The sequence below is a fragment of the Leuresthes tenuis genome, unplaced genomic scaffold (assembly GCF_036924035.1).
Source record: "Leuresthes tenuis unplaced genomic scaffold, fLeuTen1.0.hap1 SCAF_5, whole genome shotgun sequence".
NCBI classification, from domain to species: Eukaryota; Metazoa; Chordata; class Actinopteri; order Atheriniformes; family Atherinopsidae; genus Leuresthes; species Leuresthes tenuis.
This window is the reverse complement of record NW_027325359.1, coordinates 17,018,981-17,038,100: the sequence shown is the minus strand read 5'-3', so window position 1 is coordinate 17,038,100 and position 19,120 is coordinate 17,018,981. Positions and strand designations below refer to the sequence as shown.

General features: G+C 46.1%; 1 protein-coding gene across 4 annotated transcripts; it reads right to left on the bottom strand.

The window, feature by feature from the left end:
* Positions 1–1,260: 1,260 nt before the first annotated feature.
* sin3aa (SIN3 transcription regulator family member Aa) lies at positions 1,261–17,732 on the bottom strand. 4 transcript variants are annotated; one of them, XM_072386289.1, is made up of 21 exons: positions 17,685–17,732; positions 13,484–13,700; positions 13,025–13,207; positions 11,994–12,100; positions 11,600–11,894; positions 11,264–11,512; positions 10,979–11,131; positions 10,669–10,815; positions 10,456–10,542; positions 10,000–10,118; positions 9,716–9,926; positions 9,393–9,509; positions 8,948–9,186; positions 8,353–8,536; positions 7,604–8,180; positions 7,264–7,433; positions 6,999–7,172; positions 5,742–5,834; positions 5,163–5,257; positions 4,773–4,965; positions 1,261–3,218 (listed from the first exon to the last, which is right to left on the bottom strand). In XM_072386289.1, exons 2-21 carry the CDS (start codon positions 13,667–13,669, stop codon positions 2,988–2,990), a joined length of 3,810 nt encoding a protein of 1,269 aa, XP_072242390.1. In that variant the 5' UTR covers positions 13,670–13,700; positions 17,685–17,732; the 3' UTR covers positions 1,261–2,987. The 4 variants fall into 4 exon arrangements, with proteins under 4 accessions (XP_072242390.1, XP_072242389.1, XP_072242391.1 ...); XM_072386288.1 differs by lacking the exon at positions 17,685–17,732 and adding an exon at positions 15,271–15,713; XM_072386291.1 differs by lacking the exons at positions 1,261–3,218; positions 4,773–4,965; positions 17,685–17,732 and adding exons at positions 5,363–5,400; positions 15,271–15,716 and having other exon boundaries at positions 5,240–5,257.
* Positions 17,733–19,120: the final 1,388 nt, after the last annotated feature.

The following is a 19,120-nucleotide window of genomic DNA, read 5'->3' as shown; positions in this document are numbered from 1 at the left end:
TGCAGATTTTCTTTGAACGCCACTTTTCTACGCTGGGTTGGATGTGGTGCCAAGCTACAAACCCCCCCCCCAAACACATTCACGGTGGTCTCTGAAGTCTTCAACCACGACCCTCTGCTGCACTTCAACTTTTCCACAGTTTATCAGTTGATTTGAATGACAGAAATCCATTTAACCAGACTATGGTTTACACCATTTTGCTTGTTGTTCACAAAAAAAAAAAAAAAAAGACATACTTGTTTTTAACCCTTACTGTCACATAATCAGAAATGTGAAGCCTTGTGTAGTTCATCATCACTCGTGAACGTGCAGACCTTTTTCAATGAAGTTTCATGGATTACTCTTTTAAATTTCCTCTCGTTTTTTGGTCTTATTTCTCTACCCGATTAATTTCCTCTGACTCAAACATATTAAGCAGTTTGTTTATGGTTTCTGGTTCTAAATGCAAGAAATAACACGAATTTAATTTTAAAAAAACGTAAATGAAAACAGAATCCAGTGATGAGCAAATCTCACATACCCTTCATTTAATTGACAACAGAAGACGCAAACAGAGAAATGTTTGGAATTTAGGTTGTGGATTATGTATTTAAAGATGTATCATGTGTTGCACAAAATATTTTTGGGAATTTTTGGTACCTTTGAACTGGTCCTCTTTCTAACTTTTCTAATTCTAACTTTTTTTTGTTGTCTGGATTAATTTTCATGGGATTGTAAAAAAAAAAAAAAAAAAAAAAAAATCACCAATGAAAACACAGCCACATGTCCAAGATGCAAAGGAACCCTTGATGTGGGTTGATGGTGCAACAGCGCCCTCTGCAGGACTCAAACGGAAACAAAGCGCTCACGAAGGCTCCTGACGACCCATCTGACGGAATACATTTATCATTTTTAGCATTCACTTCCCGAGCTACGGGAGAAAAAGATTTGTATTCCGAACACTGTAGCGAAATGCTTCGCGGTCACTCTGACTAAGAAAGTGTGATAAAAGCAGAGAAGATATTTCCTTCAGCGCCTTCCAGGCACAGAGCTCCAACTCCCTCAGGTTATCATTAACTTAATCAATGTGACCTGGATCAGAGAAGTGACAGAATGTGGATGAATGAACTATAAAAGTGAAAAAAAAAGAAAGAAACTTTAAAGTTAACGGTCCAAGCCTGGTCGGAAATGAAGAACTTTGTGTGACTTTTCTTTAACAAACAATGTATAAAGTATGAACGGACAGACGAAACAAATAAATCACTCCAGCACACCACAGAGTTCTCTGTAAGCTACAAATGTCGTTTTTATTATTACTTTAAATAATGTCTAAATAAAGGGACTAAAGACATGCTCATGTGACTTCTTCCAATATCAAAAATATGGTGTGGCTTGATGTTTGCAGCAGAAATCTACCCAGGGAGGGAAGCGTGCATCACAAGGTGAGATTGTTGAGGAGTTCACTCGTCTGAGGACCGAACTTTGAAAGGAGTCCCGCCGTCGCCTCGGACGGCGTCGCTCGCCCCAAAAAAAAAAAAGAAAAAGAAAAAAAAAGAAGGGGTGGATGGGAGCAGTGATTTTTTAACCAATTGTCAGATTCAGAGGAAAGAAAAAGGTTTTTTTCCTCTCTTTCTTATATAAAAACTGAAAGACCTGTTTACATTTCTACTTTTTCCCCATGTTTTTACTACAGAAATTAAAACGCAAAAGACATAAAGGAACACTCAAAGGGGGCAAAAAAAAAACAAAAAAAAACAAAAAACAGCTGTCTCATATTCAACTCCCTTTGGTAAAAACGGTAATAAATGGTCTCGCATTTGTCTTTTTCATGTACATACTAACTTTAGCCATTTATCACTAAAGTCCACAGTAAGCTTGGAAAGTATTACTAGCACAACAACACAGATCTGTCATAAAAAGTCTGAGACTATATACAGTGTATTTACAACATGAGCGGTATGCGGACAGTCCTCCCAGTATGAGGCGAGTGTGTGTGTGTGTGTGTGTGTGTGTGTGTGAGTGAGTGTACAAGCTGGTGTACTGGCAGAGGGCATCTTAAAAAGGTTGACTTCCAGGGCGGCAAGGATCATGTGTGTTAATAGAACTATATATAATATATATACACAACACATACACTGGAATATATGTCAGTATCTGACATTCACAAGCTATACAATTTTACAGTCTGAGACCAAACAGTGTTGTGAGGCTTATTTTTTTTTCGTTTTTCCTTTCTTTCTTTGTTTGGATACAACAGTGCTTTTCTAGGTTAACCCGACCATACAGTTTGGGGCTCAGGCACAGTTTCTAATAATGCTGCCATGTGGTTTTTTTTTGGAAAAGGAAGCGGAAGCCCCCTCTTTCCGTCTAGTGATGAGACGTGATTGTGATTTGGCCGTAACGCAGGAATGTCGGAACCAGATCTCTCAGACGCGACTGAGCTCCCTCCAAAACTTTTTCTTCCAATCTGGGGGAAACAACATGTTCCTCTTCCTAAATAAGTGCACTTGTCCATCGTATTGTTTTTTTCCGCGAATATTACAGAATTAACACTTTGTACTGTAATCCCTGTATGACGGTCGGTAAAAAGCGAAATCGAAGTTCGGGCGTGATAAAGTACAAAAAGCACCACTCTATCTCTCGTAGGCTCGCTGCTTACGTCGGCCAGGCTCGGTCGAACTGGCTCAAGGAAGTTTGTGACGTGGCTCCGAGTGCTGGTAAGAGCTCAGGTCTGCGACTTGAACGTGACCATTCCTAAGTTTTGGCACCAAAGGCCCTGTGGAAAAAATGGGCCCAGCTAAAAACGCTGGTAAAAAAGATCTGTTATCCTGCCGCCCTGGGTGCAACACACACGGTAGCAGCTAGCCTCGTTGTGCTCCCATGTTGGCCTTAAAAACACATTAATAAGCCCTCATCCATACCTCTACTCCCGACCCGTTTGGCCTCAGACCAAACACCCCCCAGGAGTCACTCTCCTGTCTCATGTTTCATCCCGTCGCTCCAGGCGGCTAAGGCGCCTTGCTGGGTGTGCTGTATTTGACGCGGTACTTGTTGATATTCATGAAGTGTAGGACCTCCGGGTTGCGGCTGGTGGTGCAGGGCAGCAGGCCGTCGCGCCCCTCGCCCATCAGCCACTTATTGGTCTCGGCGTTCATGTCGCGGGTGACGTGCTCTTTGGCCCACGCGTCCACCCAGGCCTGGAAGCGCTTGTGCAGTCGCGTGCTCACCCTCTCGTGTGACTGAGGGGACAAAGACAAGAGGTGGTCAGCATCCTGACGGGGAGAAAAGGGTTTAACACAGTCGGTCCAAAGCTTATGAAATGACTTTATCTGGATCAGGGATGTCAAACTCCGGTCCTTGAGGGCCGCTGTCCTGCAGGTTTTAGATGCTTCCCTGCTTCAACACACCTGATTCAGACGAAATTGATCTCTTTGAAAGATTGTTAAGTTCTGCAGCGGCCTGCTAATGATGCATTGATCTGATTCAGCTGCGTTGAAGCAGGGAAACATCTAAAACCTGCAGGACAGCAGCCCTCGAGGACCGGAGTTTGACAACCCTGATCTGGATAAAAAGGCTAAAGTGTGACTTAATGACCTTTATCTTCTGCAATTATCAAAAAGGAATATCTGAACCAAAAGAAACTAATTATATAAGGAATGCACTTAAGGCATTAAAGGCACCAGTGGAAAAAAAAAAGAAAAGAAGAGTATCAATTCATCTCTGATACACCTCCCTTGCGAGGAGTCTGGAAGCCATCTTGGCCAGAAGTTTCCAGCCATCTAAACTGGTTGATTTCCAAGCAGAGGAACTCCTCAGCCTATCCTTAAAGGTATCCTTAAAGGTGAGCCCAGCCACCCTTCAGTTGTAGCTCATTTGTGCCGCCAGAATCAGCCAAAGAAGGAGTTCTTTGTGTCATCGCCCACAGCTCACAGTCATAGGTGAGCGTTGGCATGTTGATCGACTGGTTAATCGACAGTTTCACCTTCTACGAAAGTATGTTTTTCATTTTTTCCGAACTGACGGCCAATAAAAAAAAATACAATAAAACAACAAAAAAAAGTCACTTGATTTGGGATCGCCGAGGTCTCAGATATTCAATGAGCTGTTCAGATTGAACGCCTCGCTCCCAGCTCAGAGCAGACTTATCCAGATCTCACATCTCTATCTCACCCCGCACATCACATCACGAGTCGTATCTCAAAAGTGGCCCGTTTGCTTTGCTATTAACAAGAAATGATCAGCAGTAGTTACGTAGCTCTTTTAACCAAAAAAAAAAAAAAAGACAAGCTAATAACGCTCGACCAATAATTTCTATTATAATATAATAATGTTTATTAGATCCAGAACAGGAAATGACTTTACTCAGTATGCCACCTTTCTGGAGATTTAAAATGCTGGAGTTGGGGTAAGTTGGAATTTGTTCTCAAACGAGCACAACACCAGATCCGACCATTACAAGCTGACTCCATCCTCTGAAACAGGCTGCTATGAACGGGGCTGTGAAGATGCAGTGATACTGCAGTCCTGTGGTGGTTTTGACCAAAGCACGTCACACACATTCCATTTAAAAAAAAAGAAAAAAAGGGGCATCACGTGTCTCCTTTAACTGAACTGTGGGTTAGGAGAAACCTACAGAGCTGCTTCCTGTTGAAGTCAAACACATGGCTCTTATCTAGAATCACAGGCCAGATTTTAGCCAAAAGCCACAAAGGAAAGCGACTTTGCGCCCAAGCAGAGCAGTTTAACGTAATCATTCGAAGAGACAAGACTCCCAGTGACAGCAGCTTTGATACCTGGTGAGCTCGCATCAGGGCAGTGCGTCGATACATGTAGTCCTCAGACTTAAAGACGTAGACCATCTTGTACGAGTTGAGTTTGAACATGCACTCCATCTTCTCCTTTTCCAGGGATTTCTTGCCCCCCTCGCTGGCTTCCTTGTCCAACTGCTCTCGGCCCTTGTGGTACTTCCTGATTCGCCTCAGGTTCCTGGTAGAGAACAGACAGAAAAAACGTCATGAGAGCAAGCCGACTGATAACAGAAGTGTGCCGGGACAAACACACTCCGCTCAATCTAATCAAAGAACACACAAACTCTTAAAATTGCCCTTCACGGGGTGAAATGTGTCGGACGGCAACGAGCTGAGACAGATCTGACGTGACAAAGGCCAGATGAGATCATTTACCTGGGGAGAAAAACAGGCTTCTGAGCGAGGTGCTCCCTCAGCTCAGGAGTGGTGAACTCCGGGTTTAAGTAGCGTCCGACGTAATCGGACCAACGCTGCAAGCACAGAACAAAAAGGAAAACCAAGCTTACTGCAAAGATGAGGTGCGCAAATACAACTTCTGCACCAGTATTACCAAAAGGTTGGCAACAGGTCCTTACTAGTATTTCCACTCCAGCTGGAAAAGTGGACCCTCTTACTAGACAAAATGTAAAAACAACGTCACTTTGCTGTATATAAATACCCCCGCATACAGTAAACATGAAGGTAATGAAAGACGCTACGTGTGATTATGATATGAGGATTATATAATAAATAAATAATAAAAAAGTCAATAAAAAGGTGGGAAAAGGACAAGATTCAAGGCCAAAAGTACTGTAACGACTTCTATCCTTTTGGCTGGTTACTATCCATGACACAGGCTATAAAAAACTAAACCTATTTGTTTGTGTATTCTGGAACTGATGCATGAATGATTGATTCAACAAAGCTCTTCTCCTCTCGCGCCAAACCGAAGGACCGACCGGCTAAGCGTCTTACCTCGACCTCCATGGGCTCGTCCGAGTTCTCCTCCTCCGTGTCGAGCAGCTCCAGGGTGAGCTGCACCTGCCCTCGGCTCCTCAAAAACATCACCTACGCGAGCGACAAGTAGTCAGAAGGAGAGTCGGTTCAGGGTTTTTCCAACAGATTTACACTCGCGTTTTGGTAACACAAAGGGATTGAGTACAGAAAATAAGTAAAGGCGACCCCTCATCTTACACTGGAAGCTATAAGAGGGGCCTATCACAGTTAACCTTAGCAGGCATCTATACCAGCAATATGAACTCGGGCCATCTACTCAAACTGCAGAGGAATGATGAAAATGAGGAAAAACCGGATTCATTTTGTGAAAACTGAAGCTGAAATGTCGCACAGATCTGGCAACAGACCAGCTCAGAGATGCAGATGTGCGCTTGGTGGGCTCGGGTTGGCAAGTTAACGATCTCACAATGCAGGAATACCTGCCACGGTAACGAGTATGAGCAGGTAGCTTCAGGTAATACGAAACCCTGCTCCGTTAGTGAGGCTGAGCTGATCCGAGATCTTAATAAGGGCTCTCCAGCAGAAAGCACCACTCTTACTGATGATTCTGACACCAAATTCTATTTACTTGACGGCTCTTTTGATCAGTCATATTTGGCTTGATTATGCATTTGCCTTTGAAGTGATCGACTCAGAACACGGATCCATCTCTGCTCTACTTTTAAGACTTGATTGGAAAAGCTGCAATAATTACAACCCGGGTTGTAATGCAGGGATTCAGAGGCCTGCATCACTGACTGCAGCAACATCTGGCGTCCGTAACACGTTCCCTCGCTGCACTCTTCATTCAAATAGACGCCGCGTTCTAATATTTAGCAAGAGAAGAGGTACGTTCTTGTTCAACTGCTTTTGCGAACTCTGACAAAGAAAAACGAAGGACCGGAATCTGTAAATACAGCTTTGTGTTCACAGGCCTGATGCACAGCGCTGCTTTTCATTTGTTTCCAACGCAGAAGAGATTCATTACCAGCGAACAGCTTTAGAAATCACCAGTTAGTAAGAGCTGGGATTCTCCTCCCTGCAGCCAATTAACTCTGACATTTGGATCACATGACGCAACCGCTCCTGCAGTCTTGTGGAAAATCACTTTCAAGTACCTCTCCTGAACTTTAAATCAACTCCATTTCTTGATTTCCAAAACTTCAGCCAAATATTGCATCCCCTGTAACCGCATGGCATGATCTCTACAGACCCTTTCCAGTCTCGCACTCTTACCTTGAAGCAGTTCTCGTCAGACATGATCTGCTCGGCTTTCCGCTGGTAGATCGCTTCTGCGGGGCTCCTCGACGACTGCGTGGACAGGGCTCCTCCGCCGGCGCCGCTGGCGCTCTCCGCCAGGTAGAGCTCCGTCACCTGGACGCAGATCTCGTCGCTCACTATGTGCTGGAGCTGAAGGGGGCGAGAGAGACAACAGTGGCGACTGACTGCCGAGCGGCTGAGGCCACGACAAACTCCCGCAAATGCGAGGAGGGATGAATACCTGCCGGACGATGCTTTGGATGAGCTTGTCCATCGTGAAGGCCGTGTAAGCGTGGATGGTGAACATTTCCCTCAGAGAGTCCTCGTACTGGGAAGCTTCCATGTTGCCGTCCAGCAAGTTTCTAACCATCTCCAAGAAGGCAGAGTAGTAATCCTCCACCTCGATCTCCACTGAAGGGCAGAAACATTTGACAAATTTGAATAAATATTAGTAATAGGTTTCCTACAGACACTGAAAAATAGGAGCGTTTATCATTTAAAAGACAGAATTCATTAATCTTTGTTCTTCTCCAGTAGAAACAGCAAACGCGTGCTTTTCGCGGGGGTCTGTTGCTACTCACTGGGCTCCTTCAGTCTCAGCTGGACGGCTGGATTGTCATTCTTCTCCTTCTTGAGTCCCAGGACGTCCCTCTCCCAGTCGCGCTCCCTCACCTCCTCTTCAATCTGCCGCTCCGCCTGCCCGTACAGCCGCAGCAGCCGCGAGCACAGCGTCTGGTGAAGCCGCAGGAAGATGTACCAGTTGTTGTTGACGTAGAAGAGGTTGTAGGCGTCGTCGCAGCCGCGCAGCTTCTGCGCCGCCGTGCTGCCGAACAGCAGCTTGGACTTGGACGGGCTCCCGCTGCCGGGGACGCCGTTGTGCTTTTTGGAGGCTCCCTCCTCCAGCTCCAGCTCCTCTTCCTCCTCCTCCTCCTCCACGTCTGAGAGCTCGCCTCGCTGAGAGAACAGCATGTCGGGGATGAAGTGGTAGATGATCTGTTTGATCTTGTATTTGTCCTCCTTCTGGATGCTGGTTTGCCGCTTCACGTGGTGGATAATGAGCGCCGCTGCGTCCTCCAGAATCTGGCTGTCTTCATAGGCCAGAGTCAGGTGGGGGCCCGCGAGCGGGGTGGCGCTCTCCTCGGACGCCTGCTCCTGGCGCTGAGAGGAAGAAACGCTAACGTCAGCATTTTGGATTCAATGAATGTGCATATGAATATTTACACACGCCCCCCCCCCCCCCCCAATGCTTTCTACCTCAATAAAAGCCCTCCATCCTGATTAAAAGTGGCAACGTCCAACCAGATTACAGATATGCAGGAAAAGGCGTTACCTCATCATAGATGCTTTCAATTTCGTTTAACAAGGACTTGGATCGAAGCACTTTGGTGTCATTCTGTTTGAAGTTGATGCCCTGATGGTCCAGAGATTTGAGGTAATACTTCTCGTTCTGCTCCCTCCAGATCTTGTTGAAACCTCGCTGGGCTTCCCGCCACTCTTCCTCCTTCGTCTTTAATCTGGTTTGAAAGAGGAGACAAAGTCCAGTGACCGGCTCACAGACAAGACCTACGACAGGCATCCTACACCGTAAACAGCGACTTTTCCCACGCTGTTGGGTGAAGCTGCAGCTATGCAGCAGGAACTTTTCCCAGTCTTCTCCGGTCCGTCTCTGTTTTGATCACAGGAACCAGGGGAGAGGAGATGACACGTTTTAACCCCAAAATGGTGCGGCCTGTAGCTCTGATTGGTTGAGTGCTCCCAGCATTTTATGTCCACCTTCCATGTGTCACTGATCCCAGGTTTAATATCCACAATAGCTCATAAGATCTGTTAGCTACAGGAACAGTTTCTACTGTTTATATATCCAAATCGAAACTGACTGTCAGGGTGGAATGACTTAATTTGCCTAGTTTCTCCTCAACGCTTACCTTTTTAACACGATGGGGACAGAAACTGCCGGGTTTTTCTTTAGGCCGTCGATGATGTCGGGGGCTTTGTCTCCGTATATCCTCTGGATGGCTTTGCGGTGTATTACCTCCGAGGAGCCGCCCAGCGTGTTGTCCAAGCGAAACTTTGCCTGTTCCTCCGCAGACATGCGAGACAACTTCCGCTGTACCGTCTCCAGGACTCTGATGGTGGTCAGATTGGTCTCCAGCACAACATCCAACTGGGAGGGAAAAACACGAACGCTTTACAGTCTTCTCATTTGTTGTTTGCCACAATTTCCGCTTTACATTCGTTTAACAAAATACAAATGGCGTCAAAAATTGAGCATTCAAGAATTCTTTTTTTGGATGAGAAGAAACTGGAATAAAGTGATGTTTATCATTTCTACTCATGATGAGATGATATACGCTTTACGATCCTTCTCACCTCAAAGCGTTCGTCCTCACACCTGTAGATATGCTCCTCATACTGAGTCTTCTTGGAGCTGACAAACGTGGAGTCCTCGGACCACGAGGGAAAGGACACCCAGGTGTCATTCAAGACCTGGAATAAACAATGAGTCAGATTCCAGCGGTGGACAGTGATCGATATGGAGGTGGACGCAAACAGTGGGTGGCTGCTTTAAGGCACATATTGATTTAACAAGGCACTAAAAGGCTGATGTTCCCCAACATAAAAAAAACAAACAAACAAAAAATCTTTGTTGCTAACGCTGGTCAGAAAATTGGTCAAATCTGCTCTCCTCTCACCTCTTTACAAAGAGGAGTTCTGCCAGTACACTTGGGCTGCTGGTAGCTTTTGGGCAGAGCTCTGTAACTGGATCCTAGTCTCTTACAGGAAGCATAATCGATCTCCATGGCGATGCCCTCGGTGGCCCGCTCCTTAGGGTATGTTTCGATGTGCGACATTTCCCGATACCCCAGGAAGTTTTTGAACCAGTTGAACAGCTCAGGGAATTTTCTGTAAAGAAAAAAAAAGGTTGAGATATCTAATATCTAATATCACGTGCTCAAGAGACGACGGGGTTACTCACCCCAAAAAGGGCAGGACCAGCTGCACCAGTTCAGCCCTGGAGATCACCTCCTGGTTGAAGATGACCAGGCAGCGCAAGAAGTTGTCGTAGGCCTCCGCACTTCGCAAGGCTTTGCGCACCTAAGACAGGTTCAACAAGTTGAAATACACTCCATGTGCAAGTCTTTAACTCAGTCATATACCTGTTGGGGTCCCCCTCAGCTAAAAATAAAGTTAGTACTTTTGTCAATATTATTGCAGGATGGTTTTGTAACTGTTAGGAGATTAAATCGTGGGCAAAAATCAGACATCGGTACTATGGCCGAAACAAGACGCTAGGAACAAGTTAGCCGAGGCTAGCTGCCAGGATCAGTCCCGGCGGAGCAAGCAGGCAAAAAAATAGGAGGAGTCAGATCGGCATGTTGTTGCTGTTCTGAGAAAAACGGAGTTAAAAAAAACAACAAACAAACAAACTCACCTTCTCAAAGAACAGAGATTCCGTGCCGACTCCGTGCTTGCTGGGATCTCCCGAGGAATCTTTCAAATTCAGTAACTTCGGCTTCTTCTGCAGCAAACCGCAACACAAGGAAACAAATATGAAAAATGCAAACTGACCCGTGGTGGGCATGAAACGTGGAGACGACAGAAGGCAGGGGGCTGACTGCAGCTCCAGAGGTATGCGTGTACACACCTTGACGGGGGGTGTGGACCCTGGAGTGGGATGGCGACGGATCTGGCAGCCGTTCTGATTGGGCCTCTGCTTGTTGTTGAGCTGCAGCTTTTTGGTGGTAACGCCGTGGTCGTGGTCTGCCTTTTCAGCTGTGGTCTTACTCAACAGCTAGAGAGGACACACAACAGGGATTAGGACAAGTCTACGTAGGACTGGGAACGCAGATAACAAGACCGCAACGGCATTCAAACAAGTCCGTCCCAGTGAACCGACGTTAACTCCGCGTTTGACGCAATGTATCGCACTGATTTAATGGAATGTCTTTTCTCACCACTGAACTGTTGGCGTCGGGGAGAAACTGCCCAAACTCCGAGAGCAGGTCCTCTTGGTTCTTGAAGAGCCTGGCCACCTGAGCGTACACTTCCTGTTCCGTCAGAGCTGGTGTGTAGTTCCCTCCGGCCTCCTTAGCATTGCGCTGCTCCTTCTGCAGCAAGCAAACACAAGATGCAGAGAAATGAAGAACTCCTCTCACCCTAACGTCACTACCAGACAGTGTTCTGGCAGGAAGAAAGCTGCAAACGTGCTGCAGACGCATCACTTAAAGGTTTGCGCGCACCTGGTATGTGTGGAGAATCTCCAGGAAGGCTTTGTAGATGTCTGGCTGGCCCTGGAAACGGTTCTTGATCTTGTTGACATAGTTGATGGCGTGGTTGAACTCCACCGGCTGGTTGTTCTGCATGGGCGGGCCGGTGGGGGTCCCGCTGAGTGGCGGGTGGAGCTGCACGGGCGGCGACCGAGGAGAGGTGTACGCAGGGATGGACGGATTGGTCTGGCTGCTCGGTGTCAACGCCTGCGGCTGAAGAGGCTGGAACAGGAACGTACGGCACGATAAGTACATTACAACAACAACACTGTGGTCTGTGCTCATCGATCTGCACCCAACCTCCCTCACCTTGCTCATCTTAGCAGGGGTGGGCAGCGTGAGAAGGGGTGGAGCCGTGGTGGTTGCAGCAGACGGGAGCTGGGCCTGATGCTGGGTAGCTGCCCCTGTTATGGGGATGTTCTGGACTGAAATGCCGTGGGGGGTGATGTGGTGGATCTGACCGGGCGTTGTCACATTGACTAAGTCGTTAGTCTGGACTTCGATCTTGTAGCCCGGAGGAAGGAAAGTGTTGAAGCCCATGATGAGGTCGGGGTGGCCTTTGAAGAGCTGTGAAACTCTGCTGATGACACCGGGAGTGTCGATGCTGCAAAACATCCAAAAGCAAGAGAAATTCATCTAAATCCCGCTACACCTGCGTGGGTCAACTTGTTAAGAGGTTGCTCTAGGAAAACAGCCAGCTCACCTTTGGGACTTGAACTCTTTCATTATATCTAAAAAGTCATTGTAGACCTGAGGCTGGTTGCCAAACTGCAGCTTCACTTGATCCAAGTAAGACAAAGCGTCCTCCACCTAATGAAGAGAGCAGAGGGAAGGGTCAACTTTATCTTCCGATCTGTTCAAACCCTCCTTCCAGCAGCAAAAAAAAAAAAAAAAGAAAAAAAACCGTTCTAAGCTGTTCCAGACATGTTTCATAGGGGCTGCACAAAGTCCTGACTTTTTTTTTTATTACTCTCTGGTCAGAACTCTGGAAAATCAGCAAGTGTGTCGATGTGTTAATATGGAAAGCAAGTATGTGTGCTGACCAAAGCTGCTTCACATAATGTATCTGCTGACCTGAAGGCTGCTTTCTATTCTCTCTCACATAGTTTCCACAACCAGTCTTCCTTGTAGTCGAAGATAACCTGGATTAACAGGCATATAGTATCAATTTTGAATCATTGAGTTGAAGGGATTTAGCTTCTTTCAATTCCGTTTGGCACAGAAATTAGATTTCATGCCTGTCAAACGGCGTTTTATCTTTGGATTTTTTTCCTGGATGAGACTAAGGAAAAGGGAACAAACGATGTGCATTTGTGACAGGACGCAGGCGACAAAGTGCCAAAAGACTAAACTTAAAACTGGCTCTTTTAACACACAACACTGGTTCATTCCGCGAGTTTTTTATGCTTGAATGTTTCAAAGTTCAGTGTCAAGTGGCTTTAAAAAAAAAAAAAAAAAGCACTGCTCTGAAAAAAAAAGATCAGGTCTGGACTGAAAAAGCAGTCGAACGGCCCTCCGAAAACCTAGAATACTACCGCTCAGGACGAGCTCAAAAGAAAATCTGGCTGATTGGAAGCAAAATATTAACAGATGACACAAGACTGTATGTGCTAAAAAAAAATATAACAATCTACCAAAAAGCTCTAATGACATATTTATACGAATTTCCCTGCTTTGGCACTAAATTTCTGTGACATTTCTTAATAAAAACATGCGACATGTGGGCTAACACACCTTAAGCCTCTGGAACTGCTGGTGGCCTTGTGCAGTGGCTTGCGGAGCTGCCGTGTGGCTGTGCCCTGACATCACTGGGGGCCCGTGGGACTGAACTGCTGGGCTGTGGTGATGGGACCCCGCGTGGACGGCTGGGCTCGGAGTGTGTCCGTGCCCGCCACTGTTCTGGGCCACGGTGGGGACCTGGGAAAACAGTGATGTTTCATTACATTTATTAAGACTTTTGGCACTGCAACAATGTCATAAAATCACAACTTAGGGTGCCTGCACAGTTTGTAGTTGAGAGACATATTCTTAGAAATATAAGAAACAAAGCTTCCGTCTCCATATCCGCCAAACAGACCCACATGGTATCAAGCAAAGACCAAAATGGGGGCGTTTAATGACGTAAACTGCGGTTTTCTCTTGTTCTAACACAAAAAAAGTGAGAAGCTTAGAAACAAAACAGGTGCACAGTACCTGGTATCCCTGCGGGACGGTGTACTGGACGCCGGCTGTGGGCTGCATGTTGTCAGACACGGCTTCATACACAGCAGGAGCTGGAGCAGGGGCCAGGACACGATGCTGGAAAGCCTCGGCGTTGCCCGGAAGGCGCCGCTGCTGGGACGCAAAACCCGTTTCCTGATCCTCCAGACGCCGCTTCATTATGAACTCATACTCGGGAGAGCTGCGAGACCTGGGAATGAAGAGCAACATATGGACACGATTCAAGACTGACCGACAATTGACAAGTTCCGTCAGCCCCATAATCTCATTTTGTCACTTTAAAAAGAGCATGTGGCAATATCCTTTTACTTCTAGTGTGAATTTATGGACATACACAGTGCCAGCTACCCAGTTTCGGAGCTTGGTTGAGACAATCAATATAACTGACCACGCGGTCTCTGACAAGCTTTCAGCAACACAAAAACTGACAAGAGACTTAAATCTGCATGTACCACGGTGAAGCATCTTCAAGTGCCCCGATTACACCTTTGGTTGAACTTGTTTGTGAGCCTCAAATCCACAGCTAAACCCTGCTGCTTATGTATCAAGAGTAAATTATGGAGCAATCCTATGAATCAGTTTGAATGGTACTGGATGAGACTTTATTCTGCAAAAACACAATCCGTCTATTCAATCTAATGTGTCACGGCTTAACACGTCAAAGCTACAATTTCCCTCTAATTTCTGTCTCTTAGACTCGGAGCTCAGTCGCTGCAAAAGCGTTGGATGGGGTACACATCTTCCATGGATTAAAATGGTAACATGTACTGAATGTGCAACATGCAGTCTCCGCAGCCAATGAAACGCAGGCAGCCTACGTCACCGGTGCAACAAACAGGTGCTGCGGGAACGTGGGACTCCCGTCTGCCATTCACAACTTCCTCCAGACAGCGACAACTTACAGACATTTGAATGAACGGTGTTCTCATAAAACAAAGCTAGAAACCCGAGCGCTGAGAATAAAAGAAAAAAAAAGAAAGAAAACGTTTCACAACCTCGAATGTGTCAAAGTGACACAGTGACAGACTGAAGCGGTCGTGTGCAGCTAACGCTCTCGCTCTGACGACAGTGGAGCTGTTGACCCAACAATTTCTCGCTCCGTACACTCCGCAGCCACAGAAAGCCAGTCCGCTGCATTTAGATAAACCGACTTCACTCTCGGTGGTAACGGTATAGTCGCATACGGGTGAAACCGCCAACTCTTGCACGCCAATAGCCACAACACCCGTTCACCATTCCGTTTGTGGCCTAGCAACACAAGCATCGACCTCGAGTTACAGCACGACGCTTTCCATACGCCCGCCATTTAGAGCGTGGCGCAGGAGTTCAGCAAATTCCACTCAATTTCTTTCAGGTAAGAAAGAAAACGATCCGACTTTGTGACCGTCTCCGTGTATACCACGAATTAAGCATATTGTATTGATTATTTTCATAACTTCACCGAAAACTAGTTTCGTCGCCGGGGTTCTGAGCTGCCAGTTAGCTGCTAGCTAATGTAAACAACATGGGTAGACCGACGCGGAGTACCATCCGGGGCTAAGAGGGAAGCACATGCAGGTGACCATTAGCGATCTGGATTGTTAAAACAATTTATAACTATCACTAATCAACTATCTATTTGTTAGACTACTTGTATTCGGTCTGTCTATGTGTGAATGACATCTAAGAAGACGCCGATCCCCTGTGTGTTGTACTTAAAAACGTCTGCTAACGGTAGGAAGCTAACTAGCTAGTTGCATTAGCTTACTGAATGAACTCACCCCTCTCCCAAACAGCAAGCCGAAGTTCGCAGATGATGATTTGATAATCCGTTATATGTAGTTTAACCGCCACACCTCTGACGAGAAAATACGCGAATGCAACGTATATGTGAAAAGCAACTTGTCAGCGGCGTGCGACTTAAAATAAACAATTCAAGCAGTGGCTGCAAAGTGAAAATCTCCCCCAGAGAGGAAAACAATCTCCGTCGGTTAGCTGGAGAGGTAGGCGGGGCTCTCTAAAATATGCCCGCCCCATGACGCACACCATTGGTCAGTTCATTCAGAGGATCCGCACGGAGGCGGAGCGATCCTTTCTGTTGTGAATTTGAGCTGTCAATCACGTATTTACAGCACAGTTGCCGAGCACACCCCTCTGTACTCAACTTGAAGCGCGACAATGCTGAATGGAGTCTCGGATGCATTACAAGTGGGGGGAAATTAGTCGTTTCTCTGTTATTATTACTTTTCTAGTCTTAAACACGGCGAATAATGTTTTTTATGTAGATTAAACAAAAACATCTCTTCGTTTTTACCCGGAAAACTTTGACAGAAACCTCGTGGATGCTGTAAAACGAATCTTGGCTCCGACCAGACCAGACCTAATTCTTTTGGCAGTCTGTACACAACTGTGGCCATAGCCACACTGAGGTGTGTATCATTATGAGCCGTATTTGTTTTCCAGAAGGCCATTTGGCAATTCATAACAGAGCAGTTACAACTGAGTGACTGGGGGCAGATTTTGATCAGAGGTCGAGGCGGTCCGGATGATGATTCTCTCTTTTTTCTAAAAGATAACTTTATGGTTAATTGACACAAAATGTAGACTTATCTCTTGAAAGTCTTGAGTAAGAATGTATGAAGGTTCCACAAGTTAAACAAGAGTCATACAATCTGCTTAAATGTGCAAAAATATATAGATATATAAGATTAAATATATTATTTGAAGGCCCCTGAGTCAGTTGTAGCATATATACGTGTACAACTTTGTTTTAAGTTTTGCTTTCAAATTTTGTATCTGTCTTTTAAAGATTTTCCTCGGGACTGACAACAGGCCCCTGCCGCTGTCATAACCCTGCAATTTCCCACTGAATTTAACAAAGTGATCTTTCCATCCATCCATCATGCACTGAAACCAATCCATATAATTGGTTACTTCCTGGACTCTGTTGACACGTGACTTTATGAGGAGGGAGTCTGCCTTTGCACTCTCAGGCCCCGCCCACAAATCTATTAGGGAGACGCCGCCGCCAATCAGCGCGCAGAGTCGTCATTACAAATCCACAAAAAGGTGGAACTTCCAAAATAAACCATCGCCCACGACAGGCGGAGCTGCAACATTCAGCCCGGGATTCCTCCTTCTAACCCAGGCAGAGGAATCGGCAGCGATCGTAGGCTGCAGCGCACACATACACTCCTCTGTCCCGAGTGGCTTCTCCCTACCGTATGCGTGTCCGTCGTGAGAAGAAACCCGAACTAAACCAAACACTCTGAATTCTCTAAACGCACAATAAATGAGTATCTACTGTCTACTTTCTATGCCATTTCCCAAGTTTCGTGTAAAAGCGTGAAACAAAACGCAGTGCGGGCTGTGGAAACACCCCCCGCCACCACCACCACCACCACCCCTCGACACGGAGCAACTAGCCCTCGCGCTGCACGTCGGTCGACTCTCGTCTGTACACTTGAAACAAAAGAGTCCTCGGCACCAAACCGCCTTCAGCTGGCGGTTGAAGCTTTTACACGAGCTCCGGTGGACGCAGAGAAGCGGGGCCTCGGCGGCGAGCACGGCGTTTTTTTTCGTTTTTTTTCTGGGCGGCAAGAGCCGAGCCAGTTGCCCTTATTAAACAATGCCAAAGTCAAACGAAACGGGAACTACGGCGCCGCTGTACGGGAACATCGGCACGGCGGAGCCGCGCCATTCCCCGCTTTCCCGTGAGGACGCAGCCCCATTTCCCACACCCCTCTCGGAGAGATCAACCGCGCTTTTAACGGGTGATATTCTTTGTTTACTTGAGTAGTCGGGGGGGCAAAATGTCTAACCTGTCTTACCACAACAACCCCTCCTCCCACCACCGCCACCCCTACCGATCCATTCGCAAACAAGCGTTACATTCTCCCACTACCCTGCAGACGAGAATGTTTCGACTTGTAGGCAGCGGGGCTCCTCGGATGGTCACCCTACAACCCCGGGAGATTGTTTACTAGCCGACATAATGACGTGCTGCAGATCTGGCCGTCTACCACGTTATGTTTCTGCCAATTCAACTGCCGTTTACGAGCATTAAAAAGCCCCCCGTTTTCAAATAATCTACGACCACAAGCGGCGTGACTGACCACGAACCGCCAAAATCATCGCTCAGCAGTTTTAGCAGCAATAGTCTTGGTATTATTTAGTTTAAGCAGCTGTTACATACCCAGAAAAAGAGTCCTTACTCCGGATTCGTGTTTGTAACAAAATAGTTGGAGACGCCCCCCTCCGCTGGCATTGGCGCACACTCCAGCCGACGTCACTTTATTTTGAATATGACCCGCTAAAACCGAGGCAGCACCACCATCCACTGCAGCCCGAGCCTGCTCCAACAGCTCGGTCTGCAACAGGCACAACATGCTGCACAAACCTCCATCTTACTCGTTGATTGTTTTTTTTCTTCATTGGATAGTTATTGGCATGGGTGGAAAGCAATGAGGCCAAGTGTTTTTTTTTAGTTTATATTTCCTGTTCAAAAACCAAGTCGGGTAAAGCTAAAGCACCAGCAACGGTAATACGGTGATTATATTCATTAGATTAAGGCTACTGTAAGGAGCCGTTCTACATTTTTAGTACTTTTTTCCCCGTAATATCGCACCGGATGCTTTTATCATCAAAAATATATCTGGCAAAAGACGCGCAATTTGTAAATGAGCACGGTGGCAAATAGGACGAGAAAAGCGAGTGTTTATGGATTAAAACCAAATAATGGAGGGAACATCTCTCAGCTAGTTTAACTGGTAACAGGTCAGTAACTTGATTGAGTTTAAAAGTGAAAAACTCAGAGAGGCTGAGTCATTCCCATGTAACCATCAGATACGCAAATATCTGAACAATGCTAACCTGAATCGAAAGTTCTTACTTAGTACTTGATCTCTAGGTACTTTGTTGCTAGCAGCCTGTCACGCAGTCACATCATTTATTCCCATTTCTTTAGTTGAATCTATGATAAATACCAATGACAACAGAGTTTAACAGACACAAATCTGTATTTCTGCACCAATGAGGTGGTTCCCAAAGAGTTGAGACTTAATCTCAGTGTCGTGTGTCATCAGAAACGGTCTCCATGGAAGGATGGCTGTCAAGAAGCCATTCTCAAGGAAGGGAAACAGGGAAAAAAAGGCCAAAGTGTGCCAAATGACATGCGTACCCGTCAGAAAATCAATGGCAACGGGTCGCATGGAGGGATGAATGGTCCCCAGAGCCCAGACTTCAACATTACTGAAGCAGTGTGGGATCATGTTGACAGAGAACAGAACTAAAGGCAGCCGACATCCAAAGAAAAGCTTTGGAATGTCCTTCAAGAAGCCTGGAGAACTATTCCTGAAGACTGCTTACATGAAAGCTCGTCTAAGAGGGTTCAGACCTCATGTTGACTTTTAAACTTGTACAAACTCTGCGTCTGCCTTGTATTTCATGTATGTTTACAAATATTTGAATAAATCTCTGGCCCCATCTCCTGTTTTCCAGGTAATGTATAAAGAAATGAGGGGTGACTGCGTATTTCTGCATAGTTGCTGACGCACAGCAAAACATTCTTTGTAGTTCAAAATATGATTTTTTTTCCTTTTTTTTTTTGTTTGAATATTTAGGGATCAAATG